General features: G+C 48.3%; 3 protein-coding genes across 3 annotated transcripts; 1 reads left to right on the top strand and 2 right to left on the bottom strand.

Moving 5' to 3' along the window:
• Nucleotides 1–1,518: 1,518 nt before the first annotated feature.
• EMWEY_00008650 (hypothetical protein, conserved) lies at nt 1,519–6,923 on the bottom strand (the record flags this gene model as incomplete). The annotated part of the gene is made up of 6 exons (XM_013482212.1): nt 1,519–1,523; nt 2,155–2,849; nt 3,555–3,733; nt 3,995–5,065; nt 5,390–5,817; nt 6,059–6,923. 6 exons carry the CDS (start codon nt 6,921–6,923, stop codon nt 1,519–1,521), a joined length of 3,243 nt encoding a protein of 1,080 aa, XP_013337666.1.
• Nucleotides 6,924–8,746: 1,823 nt separating this feature from the next.
• Nucleotides 8,747–9,339, top strand: EMWEY_00008640 (hypothetical protein, conserved; the record flags this gene model as incomplete). The annotated part of the gene is made up of 2 exons (XM_013482211.1): nt 8,747–8,924; nt 9,056–9,339. The coding sequence occupies 2 exons, from the start codon at nt 8,747–8,749 to the stop codon at nt 9,337–9,339; spliced, it is 462 nt and encodes a 153-aa protein (XP_013337665.1).
• Nucleotides 9,340–20,614: 11,275 nt separating this feature from the next.
• On the bottom strand, nt 20,615–21,474 carry EMWEY_00008630 (armadillo/beta-catenin-like repeat protein, putative; the record flags this gene model as incomplete). Its single annotated transcript, XM_013482210.1, has 4 exons — nt 20,615–20,649; nt 20,873–20,978; nt 21,122–21,212; nt 21,413–21,474. The coding sequence occupies 4 exons, from the start codon at nt 21,472–21,474 to the stop codon at nt 20,615–20,617; spliced, it is 294 nt and encodes a 97-aa protein (XP_013337664.1).
• Between the last annotated feature and the right edge of the window lie 3,043 nt (nt 21,475–24,517).

Raw genomic sequence — 24,517 nt, 5'->3', positions numbered from 1 at the left:
TTCTGCTTCTTTTGTGATGGTATCGCATTAACATATCTCAAAGTGCAGTGGTTGTTTGTGAATATCCAATTTCGTTAGGTGCCTAAAACATCGGACCTGAACCTCTTATTCCGCTTTGCCTTAACTTCAGGCAGCAGCTTTGTTGCAGTTGATGAGCTTTACCATGCATGCTTAATGACGTAGCCGGGATCGCCTAACTCTGTTATGGAAGTAATATAGATAATACTCCCCGTGTCTTTAAGATGAAGAAAATTACCAGCAGTACTCTGCTGCTCGAGTAACTGCTCATTAGCTCAGCAATTTCCAGTAAGTTAAAGCACACGCACTGCGCTGCCGCTTTTTAACACAGAGTAAGTTTTAGGCAAGCTAGAAGGCTCGGTTCCCTGTTAAGTAAAGCCGTGACTCCAACCGTGGAAGGAGGTGAAATCCAGGTTAATCGCTGTTGAATCTATGGTAGAGTATGGGTAGTTCCCACTATGAGGGGTGTTGATATTGCAGTGAACGTGACGCCGGCAACTTGCAAGTAATGTTCTGCGGGCCTGAGTCATTATAAACCACTTCCCCCAGCACTAAGCACTCCTGGTAGTGATACTTTTGTAGTATTGCTTCTGCTGTAGAGGGATGCATAAGTCTAGCTATCCATCTACCCAAGGCACTTGAGTGCCTGCTTACCCCAGAACCTCTGAAGGCCTGCTGGCGTGTGCAGCTCATCTGGCTTTTACTGCCCTATAAATGACTGATTCAATCTTCCCTAGAGGCCTGCTGTTACTGTCAGAATGCATTCGGTCTAGCAACAAAGGGGCTCAGGGGATCGCTAGAGTGTGCACCATCGTATGACGTTTCTACGCAAGCGCGGGGAGCACGGAAAATTCAAAACACCCTCTCAGAAGAGGACGGACGCCTTCAGTTTCTTCTGACGCAAGCAAAAGACCGAGTTCCATCGAATATGCAGCCAGTGCGCACTCAGTCTTCGAAAGTGTGGAAAATATACACGGACGTCTCGCTGCAAAAAGCTTGACATTATGAGCAGTATTGTCAAGCGTAGCCACTTTTAAAAAGCTCAGTGACCTCTGTCGCATGCAGCCTTATCGACTATCTTGAGGTGTGATTGCACGCCAACCACTTAAGAGATGTGTATCCTGTTACTGGAATTTCGGCTCTCGGTAAAGCCTCCCAGAGTTGCTTCCTCACTGCGGGTCTAACTTGACTATAGTTTATCTATGCTCTCTGCCTCTATGGCAGGAATAAAGGCGCCAGAGTCCTGCTTACGATGAGGCGGCGGCACCAGCGTTTCCGTTGATGGAGTAGCATTCATGCATTCGCTGCTTTTTTGGTGTGTTTTTGCCTGTGCGGCAGTGGGGCAAGCTGACTCGGGACGGGGACACAATTCCCTCTCAATAGCATCGTCCATCAATAGTAGCTTTCCGCTAGTTCCACTATTGTCGGTGTTTCCATCCGTAGGGATAGCGGAAATTTCAGTGAGCCTTTTTTTGTCTTTCACTGCCTCACTGAAGCCAGTTATCCTGCCAAGCGCAGGGGAAACTGCCGGTTTGCCGTTGACGATCTTTGCGGTCTCCGCACTACGCGAAGGAACATTGTGTCTTGTTAGGGCTTTTGCGGCCAGCATAGCCGTACGTTGTAGGTTGTTTCCTTGCCGATTCCTTTGATGTCGGATTATTGAAATGGATCCCACGTGTTTTTGCATGCGAAGGAGCAAAAGGTTTTTCTCCCTACGAAAACTGTCTTCAAAAAGTTGGCTAAAGATTGATATACGTGGGTCCCTGTGATATGCCACAGGAATGGCATTGCATCGGTACTTTGCAGGTGTTCCATGCAGGCCTTCCACTACAGGAATAACCCTTGCTTTGTGGGTAGCTGTGTCAGCGTGTGAATGCCTTCGCTGCCCACTGCTGCGGTTTCGAATTGCCGCTCTGTTGCTGTGGGAGTCAAAGTAGGAGGCCCTGCTGCATGTGCTCAAGCTTCGGCGGCTTGGAGTTAAACTGCTCATCCTAGGCAAACTGTTACACTTGCGGTAAGCTCGCACATCAGGAAAGGAGTCTGGTGGCTCGTTTTTGCAGCATCCATAAGTGCCATCCCAATTAAGTGAAACGCTCCTCTTGGGCTGAAGATTTTGAATAGGAATGCTACGAATACCGGGCTGACCTGGTGCAAGAGTAACATCCATCCGTGAGTATGATCTTTCGTACTGGATAGCTCCCCCTGGAGATGGAAAGGAGAGCTCCAACCCGATGGCTAACTTTGGGCACGGCAGTTCGGCTGTAGCTCGTGGTAACATTGGTCCCGCCGAATCGGCCGAACCCTTTTCCAGCGTTTCACTAGCATCCAGCTGCGAGATCTGTGGCGGCGCCCGCTGAGTTTGCAACGTATTCCTCTTATAGTGTGCTTCATTTTGCTGGGGATTAGTGAATGATTCATCGCTTTCTTTAATAGGTGCAGGGTTTCGTTGGAATTGCCTAGCAACACCTCGATCTGAGCCCAGCGTCTGATAGAGTACTTCGTCTTGCGACTTTTGGGCGCATTCTTCCTTCATGGACGGTCCAAGTGACGTTCTCCTTTTTTCCGGCAGTGCCTCTTTACGCACCTTTGGGGTCAGTGGCTCCTGCTGCACTTCCGGAGGTGGCCCAGCCGCGGCTCCACCGATATCTTCAGTCTTCGACGTGCCGGCCAGCCGCTGTGTCGGGTCACTCAACGGGAAAGCAAGGGCTTCAGAACCAACAAGCGGCTTGTGTGCTCGCTGCCCACATGCACCGAGAATGGCCAATGCTGCTGCTGCTGCTCCCTCGAGAAAGGCGGCAGGCCCTTCTTGAGTACAAAAAGCGGTTGTCTTCCTGCGCCGCAATCTTGGTTGGCGTTGACTCCGCCTAAAACGCTGCTTTTTGAATGTACCATCGTGGTGCAGGCGGTTTATTAAGTGATTCGCCCGTTTCATGCTCTGCTGAAGCTGAAGTTGCTGAAGCTGCAGAGATTGTTCAAACTGCTGTTGCTGAATTGTAAGCTGCTTGTTGAGCAATTGTACGTGCTTTTGCCGACTGTGTATTCTCCACCTTAAGGCTTCCTCCTTCATGCACAATGTACGAGGGGGATAGCAGTGGCGTATCAATGCCCCATGGCGGTGCACCGGCAGAATCCTCTCCCTCATATGATGACTGCAAAGGAGTGGAACGTGACAATACGTGTTGTCTTGCCATGTTCCCGAACAACAGAATCCTACCCCACTACTCCGGGGGCCATCGGTAGAACAGCGCAGACAATGGGCTGTTGCCCTCCTGAGGGCCCCAGAGACGCGCGCGACCGTCCGGCCGCGATGTCGTGCAGCACCTTGTGAAGGCTGGCTGCTTCCACAGCTGAACCCGTGAAGGCTAGTGTTAACAGTGATTGGGCAGTAACTATACGCCGGCGTATTCTCTTGGCCACTGCCTTGACCATGCATCACTGTTGGAAGAACTCTGTACGGCTGAACACGGGAAGGGTGACCTGGAGTCTCTTCTTGCAAATCAGTCGGGCACTGTCCGAGTGAGCTGCCTGCGGCGCACCCCCAGGTGCCTCCGCTTGAGCTTTTCAGGTTAAGAGATGTCTCTGCACCTCTTGCACAGCACTGCGTCTGCGAAGTTTTCTCATTAAACTGGAATCCTCCGCCCGGCAAAATCCCGCTCTGGGGAAGTTCACACCCACTCTCTGTTGTAACTTCCCCCTCAGTGATTCCATCCCATCCCTTCATATGTTGGAGCACCACAGACCCACAAGCAACCCGAAAGGAACTATTAGCGATGCCTGCTGGACTTATGGTCGGCTTTTCAGGAGCATGATCGTCGGCGATATGAGGCACCGGTTCTCTGCCCCTAGTAAAAGGCATTGCTTGCGGACCTCTAAGAAGGTGTGGTTCAAGAAAGTGCGGTAGCGCATGAAAGCGATCAAAAGTATTTGTTCCTCCATCAGCAGTGCTTAGTTGGGCAACGCCTCTTGCAACGGTCACTGAAAGCCCCAGGGGTAGCTCGTGAGGCCTCGCACTGGATTCTGGGCCAGGTTCGTGCAAAAGGTGCGCGGATTTCTCCACATCCGCTAGAGTCGCCGACCCGCGAAGTAACTTTGAAGACATATTTGCTGCATGGCCTTGTGTGAGTTGGCTGTAAGGAATCCGGCTACTGGTGGCAAATATGAGATCCCTGTCGGTTTTTGAGTCAACGTCACTCCTTAACTCCATTGGAAAAACCTGTGGCGTTCTCGGCTCTTGGTAAGGTTTTTCGGTTCCAACAAGCAAAGGACAGGGGTATGCTGCACCAATAGCACAGCCACTGAACGCCACAGTACCTTCTTCCTCTGGGGCCAAGACAGAGCGGAACACGTGATCTGCTTCAGAGCGGCGAGGTGGCACTGTCGATGACCGTCTCGGGCCACTATCCATGGGCTCCTTACTGAGTGCGTCTCCCGTGCGTGGTGTATCCGCGATTGGCGAACAAGCTACCTGTACATGAGCTGTCACATATGCTTCTTTCGGTTGCTTAATTAGCACTAGCGCCTGCTGGGCATCTTCGGGAGAGCCTGCACTGCACGACAACGATTTGGAAGCGCGCTGCCTGCAGCTCATAGGTGGGCCACTATTGAATTGCTGTTGCGTGATAACATGTGATATGGATTCTATACAGGACGCAGCGCGTCGCTTGAGTGGAGGAAAGCTGCAAAGGCGAGCATTAGCTCCCATGCGGTGTGGTTTGCTCGCCGTCACACTTTGGGCCGCTGCATCGTCACAGCCGTTTGCGACGGCATGGTGTTCTCTCAAGGTCGCTTCAACTATGCTTTCTCGAACTATGCAGCCACTTAAAGAACTTTTCGCAGGTGAAAAGGCTGAAGGGAATTTTTCGAACAGCTGCACTCTTGTAGTGAGGTGAGCTCCAATAACTTTGTCTTTAGTGGTATTTGATGCACTCAGGCTGCTCGTGTTGCAGCTGCTCTCCTCCCCACCTCCGTCACCTGCCACTTGCTGAACGGTTACTGCGTCATCATAGTGATGCGGTCGGTTTCTTTCCCCCCCCCGCATAACCAGTCCCTGTCGCCCACAAGTGCCCTTCATTTGCCTTCTGATGGACCTGCTCCATAGCCGCTTCTGCAGCTGACGTCTTAGCAACAGAGTCTTGCTGTGACGCACTTTGTAGGTTTGTAGAGCGGTCCTTCTTTTCTGGTGCGCTGGGCTCGGCAATCGTGTGTATGGAGTAGTCCCCTCTGCTTTAGACGCTGTAGTGATATCATGCTTGGCAGATCTGTCCTGCCTTGTGATGGGACTCCTTCCAATATGGCCCACCTGCCCCTGAAATGTACTATGATGGCCCATTGAAAATACTATATTAGAGGTAGTTTTGCTGTTGTCACGTACACTCTGTGTCGCGTTGCCAGTCGTGATTGTCGCTTCACATTCTGGCCCTGTATTTGATACTCCTTGCTTTTCCTGCCCAGGTTCTCGCCGAATATTTTCGGCATCTGCAGATATCTTAATCATTGCTTCTTGTCTGCACGAGCTGAAAGGAGAAGTTGGATGACATGGCAAATGGTTATCCGGGGTGAAATAGTTTTCCGGGGTGCTTCTGGTAATTAGGTACTCTCTATGGCGCTCAGGGGACCGACGAAAAACATAAGTCCCTCGTCGCTGCGATCCGCATGATGAATCTATGTCGTCCGTCAGCATCTTCACAACTTCCCCAGATGCCCACTCAACGTGGACGTCACCAAATGATAACCCACGAGCATCACTCTGAGTTTGTTGCACACACTGGCTACCTGCTGGGGTGTACGTTTTCCGCCGACCTGAGGTGGACAGGAAAGAAATAAATAGGTAGGTTAGAAAGTGCATCAACAATACTCTTATTTGTTGGGAATCGTAGCAACACAGCTGCAATGCTTGCTGCGTTCTAGCATTCCATGATAGTGGTATAGTCATGCTTCTTCTTCAAGGTGCTTTTGGCCCTGATGCTTTGTAGCATGACAACGGGTAAGCGGATGCCGCCAGCGCTGCTCACCTTCCACGCGGGGCCTCATGACGGCGTACCTCTGGTGGAGTCTACGGACGGTGAGGCATTCTCGTGGTGATTCCACTGAACAAGCGCAGTCTCTCGTCTAACGGCAGTGTCCTGTGGAACTGGAGATGAGCACAAAGTGGGGCCAATCACCGTCTTAGAGCGCAGGATCCGTCCATGGGATATGGTTGTGGAAATGGTAGATTGCCCATCATCTTTCTTGATTTCCATATCATGCGCAGAGGTGTCATGTTCTGCTATTGCATTACTTGCCGCGTCCAAGTTTTTTTCTGCTCCCTCCAGGAGTTCCTCTTGACTTAAGATTGAGCGTATCCTCTCAGGCGCAGCGTCCATAGGTTGCACGACTTCGTCAGCAAGGCACTTTTCATTGGTGGTATGGTGAGGTTCATTAAAATCTTGTTCTTGCACATCTCTCTGGAGCTGCCTAGATTCCAAAAATCTCAGATCCGACTGCTTTGTGACCCCATCCTGGGTTGACTGTATGGAAGGTTCACCAGGATGCGACAGTGGTTCACAGCCAGTGTGCAATTGTATGCAAGGGCCGTTGATACTAGATGATCCATCTCCTTCAGTGCGACAACGGCCGTTCAGATCAGACGGTGTTTTTTTTTCCATTGCCGACTGAGGAGAAAGTTCTTCTGGATGCTCCGCAGCAGCTGCCACGAGGTGTCCGCAGATAGGTGCACTGAAAAAGGGTTCTGGTAAGTCGTTTGCATGCATATGTTGCCCTTGCAAAGTACGCGTCTTGAACTGGATTGGTAAAACCAGCCCTGTTTGAACGAGTGGATTGGCATGGTCAGGTGACGTTCTTGCCCCCTCTGTATTATCCAACTCGTCAGAGACTGGGGATGCGTCCACCACGTCCAGTGTGGGCATTTTACGTCCACTCAAGGTCGGCGCGCTGCCTGTGGGAGAGTGAGGACGCTCCAATGCCTGCTGAAACAGCCCACGCTCAAGCACAGCAGGAATGCCTGTCGACGTGGCAAGAACCCCAGCTAGTAACGAAGCCAGCATGCATATACAGATTCGCTGGGTAGTTCATATATATGAGTCAGATTTCCTCAAGTGCTTTTGTTGGTGAAAATTCGTTTGGATGTATACGAAGTTACATTTACCACCTTGACCTCGCCCGGCTTATCACGCTTCAGAAGGGTGAGCTATACCAGAGAAGTAACATTTTGTGGAGAAAAATCCTTAAGCCACGTGGTCGTATCTCCTCTAGTGGAGGGAGGCACGTTAGCCACCGCTACCGCGGAGGGACTTTGGCGTTTTCCACCGAGGACCTGGCAGCTGTCATCACTGCAGCGCGATGGAAGTTGCCTTGGACTATTCTGATGTGTCTGTTGGTAGAGAAGAAATCTTTGCGGGTCTTCTATTTGATCAGTGCCTCCTGAAGCTGCGAAAAGCAGGGGATGGGAAGGTGGAGATACAGGGCGTGATAACGCCACCATTCTGCTTGGAGAGGCGGTTCGGCTTCGCGGTGCGGAGGTAACCAGAACAAGCTCGGGTACAGGGGACCCTTCGGGTACATCGACAGGCTCGCTGGACCGTTCAATAGCAGGAACGGGTATTACGTCAGCAGGGACGCCTTCGGCAATAGTATAATGAACTAGCTCGCCTGTGACGGGGATTCTTGAGAACGTCCCCGGGGCTTTTCGAGTGCTGGGGGACTTATTCTGCTTCTTACAGCAAATTAGTGGGCGATTGTCTCCATACGTTACACCAATTGTCCGCAGGTGCTGCGTGCAGCAGTAGTTACCAGAAATAACCTTTAACAAGACGGGTTGTGGTAGCCACATCAAGAGGGAGCGCCACCGCCAATGCGGACACGCATCTTTCTCCGAAGGAACGTTCGCATGGGTAGTATTAGTGCCCCCGAAGGCTGCCATTGTAAGCAGGTGCGTTATTGAGGGCGTTCCACCCAGGTACACGATAGTGTATTTACCCCCGCTATTCTACCTAGAAAATGCTTTCTCCATGTCACTTCTTTTGGCGTGCCCTCCTACATTATAGAGGGTAATGCAGCTTCATGGTGTCCAGCCAATATTGGTATATTCCCCCGCACCATACTCAAAGTGGCAGCCGGTAAATGAATTTCGAATGTTTAAGCATGGCGGGATAAAGTTCCGTTCACTTTACAACAAAACAGAGCAATACAAAACCAATACTTCAGGACTGCAGCCCCGTGTCCTGTCTGTCTTCATCCTTGTTCCATTGGCTTGGGCTCGGAATATGTACGCACCGGCCCGGACTGGCCAGGAAAAGTGGGGCTGTTACGTATGCTTCGCCTGTGCTTACACCCCAGTAGTATATGTATGCTTTATTATAATTTGTTTATAAACATCACGGCTTGATAGGGAAAGAAAGAGTCAATGAACTGCGCAAGTGACCTAGAGGCCGCCATCCACGGCATTTGCCAAGGAAATCGAGTGGCCGTCGAATTGGAGGAATTTCCACAACGTTCCACCCCGTAGCTCTTGGAAAACCTTACAAGTGATATTATGAAGGATTAAACCAAGAAACTGTACCTGGGTTGAGGTAGCCAGTTGTGAAAGCCGGTGGCGACCTCTTGCCGCTGCGTATCCTCCTGGCCAAAGTGTGCCGGTCAAGATCAACCGAGTTTGCTGAAGTTGAGGCTCAGTTTCCACCCACCACCAAATCGCATACCTTTTATAGAACAGAGGAATCAGGCTGCTGTCATGGCAGGTCGGGTGGAGCCTCACAGTGCACCGGTGGAAATGCTGCGTGATGATATTGGTCTGCTGGAAGGCACTAGCGCCTTCGGCTCCTCTCCGAATAGCACAGCAGCACAAAACCCTTGTGTTGACCAAGCTGTTGAATTGCTGCAAGAAGCCGCACGAGCTGTATCCAGTCTTGGTATGTTCTGTGACACACTTGCGTTTCAGTTGCCTCTCAGTTGCCTCTATGGCTGGACCATCAACTAGTTAATATACACCGACCGTCTCTTGAGTCTGGCATGTTATGTTCCTCTTGTGGCTCCGAATCAGGTGCATGCGTTGACAGTAATGGCGTTGGACTAGTTGGATGTTTGGATGCATCCAAACCAGAGGCTGACGGAGACACGTGCCTCCGCACTAGACGGCAGATGGCAGAGGAAACTGCAGTACAAGAGTTTCAGCAGTTCGCGGAATCAGACATACGCGACATAGAGGATCGAGTGACTGAAATTGAAGCCATAATTAGGAACTTGAAAAAGAAAATTATGTTGAATAGCCAGACACTGGATCGCCTTACGGCCTACCGGCTAGGCACAGTACGATCCTTAACATAAAATGCAAACGAGCACTGGTAAAGTCATTTCAAACGAAAAGTTGACTGGCCAGCGCCAAAGTTGTGAACTTTAACATAAATGCGTTTTCTTACACGGGGAACATTCCAACAGTGATTTCCTAAGGGGAGCGACGAAGTTTTCTAGTTTTTGCCCCTCTATCCGTGGGACGTCATTGTGGCAAAGTGCATCTGCGTTGCCCACGGCCGACACCCTCTCAGTATCATAACGGTACAGCGGATTCCACCGGCATGAGCCACAGATAGTGGTTACTAAAATTATTGTTTTCACCCAGCCTGGGGCGGCAATATCTGGAGACTAGTGGCCTACTCCTCGCTATGTCGCCGCCTAACCGTGCCGGACTATGTGGCCAAATTTTTTCCATAACAGCCTTTTGAGAGGAGTAAGCAAGAGAAGGAGGAGCAGCACTTGTAACACAAGCTCTTGTGCTCTAATCAACCAAATGTGTAAGGAGCGCTAGTAAATGCAATACATATTGACACGCCGACTCGAGAAAGCATTATACCGCACAAGCCGGCATATCCCTACAATGGCTGGCTCGAGCCATTGTTACCGTGAGGTACAAACTTTTGGCAAAAAGAAGCAAAAGCCACATTCTTCAGCTTACTCACGAACAGGCAACGAAAAATTACGCCCTATGGTATCTACTTTGCATTTCGATGAGAACTCCTCTGGCAATACCAGCAAAAGTGGGCGGCCAATTATCCCACGGACCCTGTGCAGGAGCATTCAGCCTTTTTCACGCTGTCTTCGGCATTTTATGCCGGGAATTCAGACCAACCGCTAGGTATCCTGATTAATCCATTCGCAAGGAATCAAGTGTGTCGCACCCGCAGCTCCGAGCTGGCGCCCATCCATGAGTTGATGTGCATATGGGTGCAACAACTCTTGCAAGGGACTCCAAGGTAAAATCACGGCCAAGTTCTCTTGGTGGAGTATCACTGTGTAATTGCTTACTTGGCCTTCAGCAACCAGTGAACAATATGCAAGCGCAATGGCGAAGTATATGCTCAACATTCAGCAATGCTTGTGGCTGCTGTACTGAGGACGAGAGCACAGATGAAAACGTGTTGCATCAAGGGGGCAGTGACAACAGGGAAGATGGAGGAAAACAGGATATATTGGTGGTGTTCGTATTGCTCCGTTCGCCTTTGGGTTTCCCACTTTTTAGTGCGGGCAAGCACCTACCTGCAAAGCACGCAGGAGGCGCGGGAGACAACCTACTCTCAAGAATAGACGCAACATAAAGTATGATGTAATATGCTGGGCAGGTAGGGGACGTAGCAGCAGAAGCAATGCGCAATGTACACAGCAGCTGGAGAACATTGGAGGTGGATAGTCCAACTGATAAGGACAAAGCAACTCCCTAAATGGAGTTGCTTTGTTCTGCTGATCAGCTGGATCATCCGCCTAACAAGAGGGGAAACGCGGGCCACCTGTATCTGTGTGCACAGCTTGAAGTCTATGCAGAGGTGCTGTTGCGAGAAGGGAGGGTAGTCCGCTTCCACGAAATAGCCGCATTCATGTCAAGTTGTCTTTTTTATATCTGTTGCAAATCTACAGTGCAACCCAGTGCAGGCTGCGACAACGAACACCCAGGTACAACAGGAAACGCGTAGTGTCACCTTAGCCAGGAAGCCTCCGTTCGTTCTTCGCATAGCATACTACAAACTGCCTTTGCTGCCTCTTGAACGCTATGGGTTGTATGCGCCCCCGATCAACCCAAAGTCCCCAAGTGTGGCTGCAGCAATGTTCTTAGGTATACTACAGTTCATGCCGAAGACGTCGAAAGGGTAAATAACAAACCTACCATTTGTGCAAGCCCTGCAGGGGCCTGGATAATGGAATGACGTACGCATATTAACTCTGTGTAGTGCCAAAATCGATTGTCTAAGAGTTTCGACTCGCGGCAAAACTTGTATGAAGTCCATTGCAACCCCTACACCCAGATGTCTTTTGACTCAGTCCTGCGATGCTGCAAAGGACTTTGTAAGTATGGGGTTTTGAGCTAATACGGGCTCAAATAGTTGATATGAAGGTCTTCAGCATATGACACGATTCGACATTGATCAATTCCCTATACATCGACCACAGTGGAGATCGCTCTCGCATGGTGCTTAGGTCTGCGTACTAGACAACGCAGTATGATAAAATTGCTTGCGCTACCTCCTCCGGAAGAACAAATAAGGACAGTTTTCATTGTCGGTTGCATAGGCTTGCCAGAACGAAGTGCTGAGCTGCTTTGAAGAGCCAGATGCTGCATCGCTCCCTGACTACTCCGTGAAGACGCATGCTAGCCTACATCCTTTGATGGAGAAGACGGTCGCCAGAAAACACTACCGTTGCCGGTTTCTTCCACTAAAGCCGAGAACCAGCTGTATGGTGCCCTCGATATTGTCCTGGAGAACCGGCAAAGGTAGTGTTTTCTGAGGGCCGTCTTCTCCATCAAATAATTTTTCAGTTGATGCAGGCCTCACAGAACACCACGTTCAGTGCTTCTTAACCCGAGCACGCACGTGCCTAAAATACCTTTCGCGGCTTTAACGGCAATGCGAATTGGCAGCCTTACTGAACTATATAAGCTAGCTATATTATTCAGATGCTGAGGGTGAAGAGCAAAGTTAGTTCTGGTTAGTGAAGTCACCCTAATATGCCAGATAGTGCGCGTTGGGTTTAAGGGAATTGCAAATGTAGTTGGGGAAATGTCCAGGTATCCATGACCGGAACTCCAACGAAGTAAACAAAACTCACGTCGTGTGCAACCAAAAACAACTGGCAAGTTTTACTCAGCTGTGTCAACACTTACTGCAGAGAAAAAAGACATGGAAGGAACGGAGAGTAATGGAAGCTGTAAATTAACCTACACAGCAGATGGAAGTGCTTCTCATTACTCTGCAAGCAGAACTATCGTCGGTGCCGCCTGTCAAATGTCCCTCGGAACCCTGCTGATTCCCTCTGCACACTAATGACTGGGACCTACAACTGCTGCATTCAGAATTCCATCCAGATTGTACCTAGGTAGAGACGACAATTCAAAAGTATAGCAGGACATAGGCACCACTGAGAAGAACGAAGGCCAGATGGAAGGTTCTACCGCTGCCCTATACAAACACGTGGTTTATACGGGCGCAAAACATATACCCTATATATAGGGCAACCTGCTTAGACTGCCCTACTCAAAATCCTGCAGCAACCAGCAACAACTAACATGTAGGCAACTGCTGATTACAGCTGGTTTCATCATCGCGTTCCCTTCCGTCAATCGGTCAACTGTAGTGCGTGCGATTAGAATGCTGCTGACACATGGGCTGCAGAGCACACCCAGCACAGTAACAAGACTTTTGGCTTGACTCGCGCTGTAGCAAATGCCTAAGCGTGGAGGTAGTTGAATCACACCAACAAAGACACAGCGCGAGAGTGGCATTACTGCCACTTGGTCTACCCAACACATTGTTGCTCATGTGCTCGGTCGCAGCCAGTGTCCACTACTTCAATGCCTCAGCAGACGATTCTGTACTCAGGTTCACCTTTTCTCCATTCTCATGGAGTACCCATCCCCAAGTTTTTGAATCCATGAACCACTGCACGTAGAGCGTTTCGCAACTCACTGTAGTAGATTCATGCTATTCCTAAGTATTGCACCACAAGCTTGGAAGTCAGGCCTGACAGTTCGGCCGTGCTCATTCCATGGGAACTTTTAACATAGGCACGGCCGATTAAGGGCCTAGTGTCACATTTCACATTGTGTGGAAGGCTCGATATCTAAAGACGAAAGGGCATCCTTTCCCGGAGTCTGCTAGTGTTCCAGTTGGCTCATGCCCAGTAGTAATGGCGACTGTGCTGTGCTTGCCCTTGTAGTTTCAGATTCCTAGTAGAGAATTCCTTGCACGTCAGGGCTAGACAGAGCGGAATGATGCGACACGTCCTATTGTTTTCTCATGTTTAGCATCCCCGAGTGATGTCCATGCAGGGCTCTTAAACCGCCGAAGCTTTTCAGCCCCACAGCTACAGCAAAACTGTACGGCGCGCACCAGGCAACCTAAAAAAAATATGTAATTTGGAGTGAATCCAGAAAGTAGTCACCATGGGAATCTGCCTGTAGTAAAGAGTTCTGATGGCGGATATGTGCAGCATTCACGCCGAACGTCGGTGGGTACGTATCCACCCTTTCGTCGGTAATCTGTATCTGATTAACGGAAATTTAGGAGCTGCGACGCTCACATCTGCAATATAGAATATGGCTGAGTGGAGGCGAGGAGGCGTGTAAAGGCCATGCGAAAGCTCTGCGAGTTCACGTAAGGCGTAATATGTAGGATCGCAGCAACACAGGAAAATGCAGTAGATACAGATTCACAATAGAACGGATCCAGGGGATAGAGTCTTAGAACACAGAGCATAAATCACGCTTCCCACTTGTGAGACACGAATTACGAGGTTGCAGCTGGCCTGTGCATTAGGTGTAGCGCTGTGCTGAGCACCAGACTGGCGGTCAGCGATTGGGTGGTAAAGCCAAAACATACGGCACACTAGGTAGAGGAAATGAAGGTACCACCATTTGCTGTGGGAGATGTGCCCACGTTGCAGCTTCTGCTTGTTGCTCCAGCACGGAGAAGTCCGCACGCAAGATTAGCATTCCCTGCAAGAGCTACTGCGACTGTTAAGCTAGCCAGAGGTATGAGCAAGACAGCTGGATGGGATAGCGCGCCTGGTTGAAAAATTTCGCGTTTGTTGGTGTGTTCACCGACCATGCTGCTCCATTATGTATGTCCTTAAAGTTTTTCGGGCTGCTTGTTAACCACGTTTGTTCGTAGGTGGTTAGGGCTTCCGCTTCCTATAGAAATGCTCAAACTAGCGCAAAGTAGGGCGGTCGAAGGACGGCACGTCAACACTTCAAGGGGGAAGAAGAGGCGGCGTAACATGCGCCAACGTTGGATGTACCTCCGTGGAGACGTGGTGCTGGAGAATGCTCCGTGGAGACGTGGTGCTGGCGAATGCGTATGGACTTATAGTGGGTGCATGCAGCCGCATCCGCGGTGTGTGGGTGAAGCGTGAAGAAGCAGAAATCAGGTGTCATGGTGTCCAACTAAAATGCTTTACCTACTTGCCAATTGACGTAAAAGAGCATGCTGGTTCCTGTGCATTAGGCGCAAGGGTATATTTTGCAAAAGCGGTGTTTGAGGTTGGCTCCGTTGGGAAGTGTGCAGTGGGTGACTCTCTGTTCCTTATAACAGTCCGTAACTGCAGATAAGCCATGCCGGTGACTCGCTATATAGCCGAGGCCTCTGGGTATCAGGAATGTGGCGGAATGCCGGGGTCTATGGTGATGAGGCCGCCAACATTCTTTGTGTGTTGCCAGTGTGGTGGTCCTAAACGGCACAAGCATTTTGGTGAATAGTGTTGGCGCTCCTGCAACATGCGATCTTGAATGCAGAGGGCTAAGCTGGGAGCCCGGTGCATAACCATACTTGGGTGCAAACAGGTCGCTGTATCATACGCGTGGGTAGCCAGCCATCAGCTACATTAGGAATAAACTGTGGTACCGACGGACAGTATTCTGGCTGAAGGCTTGCCCGCTTTGTTTCTGTTCGCACACCCGAAAAGCTGGCGTTTGTGAGCTGATAAGCATACCGCTGATTTAAGCTTATGTTTTTGGGTACCAATAACTCGTGGAGGTGAACGAGGTAATTTTAGGAATTTTTGGCTTTTCCTGCAAGTCGCATTTAGCTATTTGCTAGATGGGGAGCTTTGAGATCAAATTTTCCTGCTTCAGAATACCGGGAAGCTCGCAGGCTAAATTAATGAATATTTGGAAAAATGCGTCAATTTGGTAGTGCTATGCAGGAGCAGAAACTTGCTAGTGGGTCCAAATATCATGGTTCAGTCGAGTGAATCATCTTGTATTTCCCACTAGACGGCGCCAGTAGTGGTTTTGCAATGCGAGAGCCGACCAAAATAAAGTGAAAAAAGATCCTTAACGCAAGTTGTAGAGGCAATGGCGCAGAGCGATCCTCTTGGTAGAAGGAAAATACATGCAAAAGCAATTTTTGAGAATTGATTTTCTATGCAGTGAAAAGAATAAAAAGCAAGGCTACCTTGTGAACCAGCTGGCTGTTGTGCACCATGAACTAGCGCTTTTGGATCGCCCGATGGCGGCGCAAAAAGAAGTTTATCTGGAGCTAAATTTGAGCTGAAAAAGACACCTGGTCAATAGGCTTCGTGATATGGTCGATATGGGGTGTGGATGAGTATAAAGCTGAACGCATACTCAGGCTGCTGTGAGCGTGCCCTAGGAGGCAAGGGAGACTTTCAGGCGTCGGTCAGCAGGGACGAACCACAAAACCGGCAAAGGATAGCTGTCGTAAAAAAATTGAATTATTCAAGTGCCGCAAAAAGAGCGAAGCAGGAACAGCATTCACAAGAGGCTAAAAAAACTTAAAAAAATTCGAAATATGCATGGATTTCGATTAAACTTTTCGTGTGATTCTCCAGCTAGTGTCCCTTCGGCAGTCTCTGGCGAAGACTGGAAATTGTTCCTAGAGTTTAGTAGTGACCGTTGAAGACTCTATATTGTACTTTTTTGATTAGAGGCGTTTGCGCTGCTATGTTCAAGTTCCCGTTTCTGCTGTTTTCAAAAATATCTATCCATGTACATATGTAAGCTATTTCTACATTTATGAATAGGCAGGTTTATTATCTTTCCGCACGAACGTATTCTTGCTGTTGTCGTTAATTTGTAAATAGGCAGCTATGAAGTATGAAGCATCGACTCGTTGTCTCCTGCAGCGCCCTCAATGCAAATATATTCTAATATTCATGCAGGCGTAGCTAAATGGGGGTAGATGGTACAGCAAGCTCTCAACGACCAGCTGTTAGAAACCCGTTTATATTTTTTAGCTCAGCCTTGTTCAATCTCGTGAAAGTTCTGCTTCTCGAGGTAAGCTTATTTACCCTGTTGTCTGTATCTTCCGGGTGGCATTTACTTTTGTCAACGTGCGAACATGCCGCTCGCCCAAAAGAGCATGAGCTTTTGCTACTACATTCTTTGTAAATCCGCAGAGAAACACGTAAAGACGGTATGATTCTATGGTTCTTCCTTAACCAGATAGACATGAACATGCGTGGGTTCTTTCAGCGGATGCTCTCTACTGGCTGTGTTTAGTCATTCACTTGTAGCAACAGTATTACGTGGTCACTGTTGCTGACTGCCGATATTCGCAAATATATGAGAATAACATTGCATACAGTGGAGTATACCAGTTATGAAAAAATATTTTCTCTGTCGATTTTTCTTTGAATGTTTTACCGCTGATGTGATTTCTATATTTTTGTGCTCCTTATTGCCATTCGAGATGTCCCCCTGAACCAGTACGGAACACCTTGATATCCAAAAGCTCACGCAATATTACAAGATCTAATCCAATTCCAATTGTTGGGAATAGGCACAAGCACTAGCAAAATAGCACTACGATGACGTCGTTAGGAGGTTAAGAATTTCCTCGAACCAAGAATTTTCGGCGGTATTGTGGCGCGCACTCAAACACATACACTTTTTGGGGGAAAACCAGATGAATTCGTTGTTGTCAAATTCTTCCACTAGCACGGCAATAGGCCTGTGCGCTCGTAAAGTTTCGGATCATTGTCCTAGGATATCTTCGGATTCTGCGAGTGTTAAACCATTCGATGGCAAATCGTAGGTGTGGTGCGGTAAAGCGCATTTTTTTGTTGGCTTCTCCCGATGCGCCACAGACACAAAAGAACTTTGTACCAATCTAAAAGCTGTTATCTTCCTAAACACTTTGATGAGCCCGGGATTATCTTTTAGGACCCAGTGCACGGTAGAAGCTAGAAATTTGTTGACTTATAATGAGCCCTACAACAGCGCTCTGTGGGAATCTATGAGCTGTTACCTTGCTAAACAGTGTAAGGTGGCCGGCTTTAGCTTGAAATACCAACTGCATGCTGGTGGCTAGAAATTTTTTGGTGTACTTTTAGCAATTTCTCACAGCATGTTTCAAGAATTGGCATCTACTCGTACGCATTCACGCTTTCGTTCGTTGCCCACAACTGGTGAATCGGCGTTACCAATATCTGAGTAGAACCAAACAATGGGGGCAAACCCCTTTACAATTCTTTTGGGCTACCTAGCAGAAACTTATTTAGGATAACAAAAAAATGCACGGAAAACGACAAATACACTGCCTAGGAGAATGCTATTAAGCATAACGAAAAAATGGACGGAAAACGACAAATACACTGCCTAGGAGAATGTTACTTAGAATAACAAAAAAATGGACGGAAAACGACAAAAACATAGAATTGAACCCTCGTGATATACACATGACGAAATCTTTTTACGATGAGCAGCCGAAAATTGCCCGGTTAAAACCAGAAAATGACAAGCCTTTTCAATTCATGTTTAAGCATAGACTTCCCTTGTTATCAGGGCAGCGAATGCCTAAGCCTAAAAACAACTATTTTATTCATATCAGCCACCCGGTCTCTAAATGAACGGTCGGCCTGCGCATTGCGTCTACCGAAACTCCCTGCTGCAGAAACAGCAACAACAATTGCTATATATATGTACGCTTGCGTAACACCCAAATTGTTGTGAAGCACACTACAAATATCAGTTGCTCCCCTCCCGCCATCGAACTCTGAAAAGCATTTGTCGTATGCCGTCTAATTGCGTCCTGATTTCTGTGGCATACCAATTTCAGCCTAGGTGGAAGCTAAATCTTAGGAAAGCATTCCAGACTATTTTTTTTGCGGAGCTGCTCTTTAGGTGATATTGTTTGATTTTGTCTAGTGTACATCGTAAGGCCAGAAAATGCAAAATTTGCTACCCAGGTCAGAAAAGTCTTTACAGTGTTCTAGCACGCAGCCAAGTATAAAGATGTTTTGGTCAATGTGTACAAGCACGCAGCAGTTGCATGGGAGGATTCACTTCCATGACGAAATCCTTTTACGATGAGCAGCCGAAAATTGCCCGGTTAAAACCAGAAAATGACAAGCCTTTTCAATTCATGTTTAAGCATAGACTTCCCTTGTTATCAGGGCAGCGAATGGCTAAGCCTAAAAACAACTATTTTATTCATATCAGCCACCCGGTCTATAAATGAACGGTCGGCCTGCCCATTGCCTCTACCGAAACTCCCTGCTGCAGGAACAGCAACAACAATTGCTATATATATGTACGCCTGCGTAACACCCAAATTGTTGTGAAGCACACTACAAATATCAGTTGCTCCCCTCCCGCCATCGAACTCTGAAACGCACTTGTCGTATGCCGTCTAATTGCGTCCTGATTTCTGTGGCATACCAATTTCAGCCTAGGTGGAAGCTAAATCTTAGGAAAGCATTCCAGACTTTTTTTTTTGCGGAGCTGCTCTTTAGGTGATATTGTTTGATTTTGTCTAGTGTACTTCGTAAGGGCAGAAAATGCAAAATTTGCTACCCAGGTCAGAAATGTCTTTACAGTGTTCACCGCTATTTACAAGGACATGTTCGACGATGTCCAAAATAGTGGATTGCACGTCATCAACTTGATACCGTAATGAGCTTAAAGAGATGTGTCCGTGTTTTGGCCAACAAATTGCTTGCAGACTTGTTGCATGCCGCGTGTTCCTCTTCTTTTTCCCAAAATATTTGGACCAGCCTTCTCCCACAGTCCCATAATTTTACCGCCCAACTTATGACGAAGGCTTTCTCCATGCCCATAGGAGAGACAGAAACCTAGAGGGAGATATATGTAACTGCATTTAAACCTAAAGCAGCAGCTATAAAATAGTCTAGCATTTGCTGCAAACGATAACGCAGCGGAGTGAAATCAGGTAGAATAATGTAGAGAACGCGGATAGCAGGCAGTTAAACCGAAAGCTAAGAAAGATAGATATTACGCATGGGTGGGGGCTAAACGCATTGCCACAGAACTTCCGAACACTAGTCTCTTTTACGTAGTTCCCTGGTGTTTACAGCTAACCTACATGAAAAGCCCGTGTAGAAAAAATCTGAAAGGTCTCCAACACACAATCACATAGGACCTCATCCACCAATCAGGCGGCATGCGCCTCATAGCGCTGCAGGCGTCATTCTCTTTGCCTCCGCAGCACAAAGCGGGGCACGCCTTTACCGGTTCTGGATTATGAAGGGCGAGAGAATTGCTCCGTACTCAGCAGCGCACCGCCCTGGATGGGTTGCCGCGGGAGACCTAGATGAGTGCCGACAGGACACCCGAAAGCGCAGGCCATCCCTATATATACTGTTGTTCAAATACGCACTTTTTTCTTCTTGTTCAATGCTCCGTGGGGCCCCCAAGCTGGGGCCCCAAACTCGAAGCCACCCTATTCACAGCTACCCTACAAGTAAGCGGAGTTATGGACACCACTTTTATAAGGAGAGCTTAATTGTGTACAAGTAAACGCAGTTGGTTGAACCGCACCTTTTGTGGCTACTACTCGCCAGTATTGAATGCAGGCTAATGGCGGGGGTCGAGTTCTAATACAGTGTTCATAAGTTCTAGGGCTATACACGGCAGAAACACCGGTAAATCTCAGCTATATCCGGCGAAAAGCGGCACCACTAAGTATTTTTCCCACGGCAAGTGTTGTTGCTGTTGTTAGTCGTGCTACTGTGGATCGTCGTACCTCTAGGCAAGAGTAATAGGTTGCTGCTGAAATTGCCCCTGCCAGCTGCTGCACTATTACATTGTAGCTAAAACTATCCCAGTCCTGTACATATGCCGCGTTACTGTCCCAGTCCTGGACAAATGCTGCGTTATCTAGTGATACTTTCACCCTAGCGGAATAAGAAGCACCGTACAGGTGGCATGCTAGCATATTATTAAAACTTGGCATATGTATCCGGTGTACCGCCAAAAAGGTCCTTTAGGCTGTCTAGTGGTGTGTATTTGGTGAATCCCCAAAATGGTCCCGTGTCTGTAACTGCTTTTGTCCGGCCAAGCGACCGTCCGCGCGTGAAGGCAAAATAGTCGTCCTTAAACACCGGAAGAATTGAAACCATGCACGTCAACAAACAGACTTGTACATTACCCGGCTCTGTCTTTTAGTCGAGCGACACTTGCTAGGACATTCCTAGCGCTGCTGCACAGGAGTCTTGGTCATTTGCAAACCCCTATGCTTGCCTACTCCGGTAAAGCTCTGCGTGACCATTGGATACAATGGGAGTGCCTGACGCGATGCCCTTTCGAGATTACTCTTAGCAGACAGGAAGCACCGTGCAGATTCACTGGGATTGCAAACTATGCCTGAGCGTCAATCTTCTCCATTAAGATTGCTGCGAAGCAGAGAAGCAAACAAACAGCTAGGAAGGCTTGGTTGCCCATGATGAGGTTACGGCACAGGAGTGCAACACGGGTTTCTCGGTTGTCTCCCACGGGTCATATATGTTTGTACGGCGTCCCCAAACGCTCTCCTGCTAACGCGAGAACGCCATCCTAGGAGCATTTAATACTCAACAAATCATCAAAGCTATAGGATTACTACAGAACCTGCCATACCCGAATAGCCTGGGGAGTAATAGTTGACGACCTCTGGTGGATATAGGTTGCACACGCTTTGAATGTAGTCCAGAATTTCTGATGCAGCTTCCGTCTCACGTATTTTCTGCACAGAAGGGGTATTCTAAGCATCCACAAAAGCAATCTCTGGAATGGTAGTGAAAAAACTACATTGTGCCATGCCAGCAAACGCACACGATGCGCCTAGAAATTTTCTGGCCCACTGACTCCTGTTGGGTGCAGTCTCACCAACAATGTCTCCAGCGCGCCTGTTTGTACAAAGGCTCTGCGCGCTTTGGGATCATTAGGAAGCACTTTGGCAAACTGTTGCACAATGCACCTGCGCAAATGAAACGAGGCCCCCCAGCTAATAGATGTCAGCTTGAAGACTATACAAATCAATATGCAAGAGCAGACAACGGCAACAAATCTGGTGTGCTTTTAGTCTTTTCCGGCCGTATGTTAGCTCCTTTTTCTAGATAGGCAAACTGAAAGTTTATTCCAGATGACTCTCTCCTTTTACATCAGCGGTGTCCTTACTTGAGTATTGACGGGGGGGCTTCGCCAAGTAGGCTTTCTAGCGCTGTCAAATGTGTGCACATCTGTATTATATTCTGTAGGGAAGCAGGATATATCGAAAGGCACGTTAACCTTATTGTGGCCGATATTGGCGGCAGTGATTCAGCTACGAAAGGGATACCCCACCCCACGCACTTTGAGTGCCCTTTTTGCCTTTGCTTTCAGCTCATCGGATGACTCAGGAGCAAGAAAAGCTGACAATAGTCTGCAAACAGCAGCGCAGTCCTCCAAGCGCTATGCATATCGCCTGCAGGAACAACGTGGGGGGCTTCACAAATAAGCTGTGGGAATATAAGGCGGGCCTGGCAGCCACTTTCGGTTTCAGTGTGATGCAATATCCAACACATACAGTCTTAAAATATCTGCTTCGGCAACAGCCATGGCGTGGTCAGGAGTATGGCGTCCGAGCTGACCCACCGCCCTAAAAGAGACATGCCCATTTTTTTTTTTTTTTTATGGCAGGCATTTTTGGTATGGTAATTCCCATATATTAGTTGTTTGTTGCTTCCTATATCTTCTCTTCATCGGACGGACTATTACTACAGATAACGCGGAGTTTTCACTCCACATAGGACTCACTAAATAAACAGCAAGTGTAAACCAATGCCATTGTCGGACTGTACTTTATCTCCGCGTTTGCAGGCATACCAGGCAGCAGCTGCTTTCGCATGGTCTTCAGTTTCTGTCTCTAGGGCGTTTTTTAAGGGTGGGATGCCTGAAGCAAACAAAAGGGCGTAGCTTAGGCAGAGCAGCAAATTGGACAAAGCAACCGTAGGCGAGCTATGGGGATAGCAATGGAATGGCTTGGACGGCTCGGTCAACTCTGGGAGGAAAAACGGACAATTGGAGAAGTTGGGGACGCAGCAGGTGTACCTTTCTGAACAATTATCGCCAAAGCGAGTGTTTCTGTGAAGGCCCCTATGTAGCCTAGAGCTAAAATTCCTGCAACACTGGGGAGCGCCGAAAAAAACGAACACAGGACCATGCGCCATGGATTTCTGCACTTAGCCAAACGCGGCAAGCAAGTGAGTAACAAAATATAGAGCCCGAAAATACAATATAGAGCCAAAAAGCAAAACCTGTTCACATGAAGCAATATGGCAGAAAGCATGAAATGCATGAAGGATAGGATAGTCCTTTCTGGTATGCATACCGCGATGGCCCAGCTGTCTCCTGTATTAAGTCGATCAACGCTGCTATAGCTCCTGAAGAAAAATAAGGCACGAAAAATACGTCCACGGGGCGCATGCGAATGCGCCTGACGGTAAAACATGTGTTTTTGCTTCCCTAACTTATTGTACGTTACTCAACTTATTACTCAACTTATTGTACGTTACTCTGGCGAGGAAATTCCTCGTATGCTTGATATTTTGCATCCGCAGTAACATTTGTCCCTACCCGCATTGGCAGCAAACAACGCCAGTTGAGGCGTATGTTTGACCGTCTCTCTCACGCACGTCGCTGCATTTTTTCTGAAAAATAACGCAGTGGTAGTCCACGCAGCCATACCGCACTGCTCGAACCCTAGTCATGCGTAACTGCAGGACTAATAGGTTCCTGCGACAATAACCACGACAAAAACGTCTACATAAGTTGCAAGTATAGATCCCTGGTTTGCGTACGCACCGAACTAAGTCATCTGGGTCCTTCAAACAGTGCAGAATTTTAGGCAATGCCTCTGCCTCCACGACAGCCTGATGCAGTATAACAGTCAATGAGGGGAAATTACCAAGAATATCACAGGAAAATCGTGGGCCTGCGTAGCATAATTTTAATCGTAGACACCAATACAGGTGCCTAAGAAGGAAATTGCTGCATGTTGTTACTAGCATCGGTACTTTTCTACAGCCGAACCTCAGCAAATTCCACAGAATGCGTAGCGATGCGAGAAAGACACCAGCAAATCTGCAGAGCAACAGAAGGGGGAACAGCAAGCGGCTGCGGTTTGGCGATGCAACCAAGTACACAAAAGGAATCAATGGAAGCTTCACAAATAAGACTTGACATGTCAAGACGCTGACTAATGTGTCTCAACGGAACGCTGAAACAATTCATCTGGAAACAGTGGGGAACGATATCTTCACACTTGCAGTATGCACACAGGTAATCTGCAATCCTACTGTGGGAACAGCCGGTTCCTCCAAGTGCATAAAACGACACTGACACATCAAACAGGATTCATTTCATTGTATACAGCCACCTGGATAGGAAAGGGGTCATGCTTCTAATTGTTTGAAGAAATAAGCATAAAGCCTTGCCTGGCGCCGGACGGCGGCATCTGTACTACCTAGTTGCTTTGACAACAGGGGCACTGCACCGGCATCACAGACAACCTGAGAGAGTAAGATAGCACACCAATATATAGACGTTTTGTTAACTGTCATGGCAGCAGTTTGCCCACTTTCACGTTTTTTTTCTTGCTTTGCAGAGTTCATGTAGTTTTGATCTAACTGGCGCACCTGTGCCAGTTCTTGTGAATGTTTGGCTATATCTCCAAGCGCTGCTGCTGCACTTCTTTTAATATTTATCTCTGGTTCTTGTATACACAGGACAAGAAGTGGCACAGTACCAGCAGCAACTACCGATGATGCTAAGGACTCCGAGTGGCGAGCAATGCAGCCTGTGGCAGGAATGCAGTAAAGCCACCCCACAATATGTCCCGCATGCGCCTTGTTAGCAAACATCAGCAGATGAATTGGGACGCGGAATATAACGGGGAGCACAAACACATTTGTTGAGGCCCGTAGTGGTTCACAAGCTCGTGCCTATTGCAGATGCAGCGGAGTCTTTCACTTGGGGATCGAATGCCTCTAGGCACTGGGATAGTGCTGCCAGAGCCCCACTGTCCACAACCGCCTGAAAACCACGAAGAACAGCACCTAGCCTGCCATTGGTGGGCAGAACTGCATTGGTGACGGGTTTTTATTTGGGCGGAGTCGCACTCGATCGGCAAACCGTCCTACCAGAATAATTATTACTGTGATTGACTGTTTCCACAGTGTGGAAGGCCCGTTGTGGCCCTGAGTCGTTAATTACCTGTGCTAGTTCAGCTGAATGCTTCGCGAT

Source organism: Eimeria maxima, genomic scaffold, assembly GCF_000499605.1.
Source record: "Eimeria maxima Weybridge genomic scaffold, Emw_scaff55, whole genome shotgun sequence".
NCBI classification, from domain to species: Eukaryota; Apicomplexa; class Conoidasida; order Eucoccidiorida; family Eimeriidae; genus Eimeria; species Eimeria maxima.
This window is presented reverse-complemented; position numbering and strand designations above follow the sequence as displayed.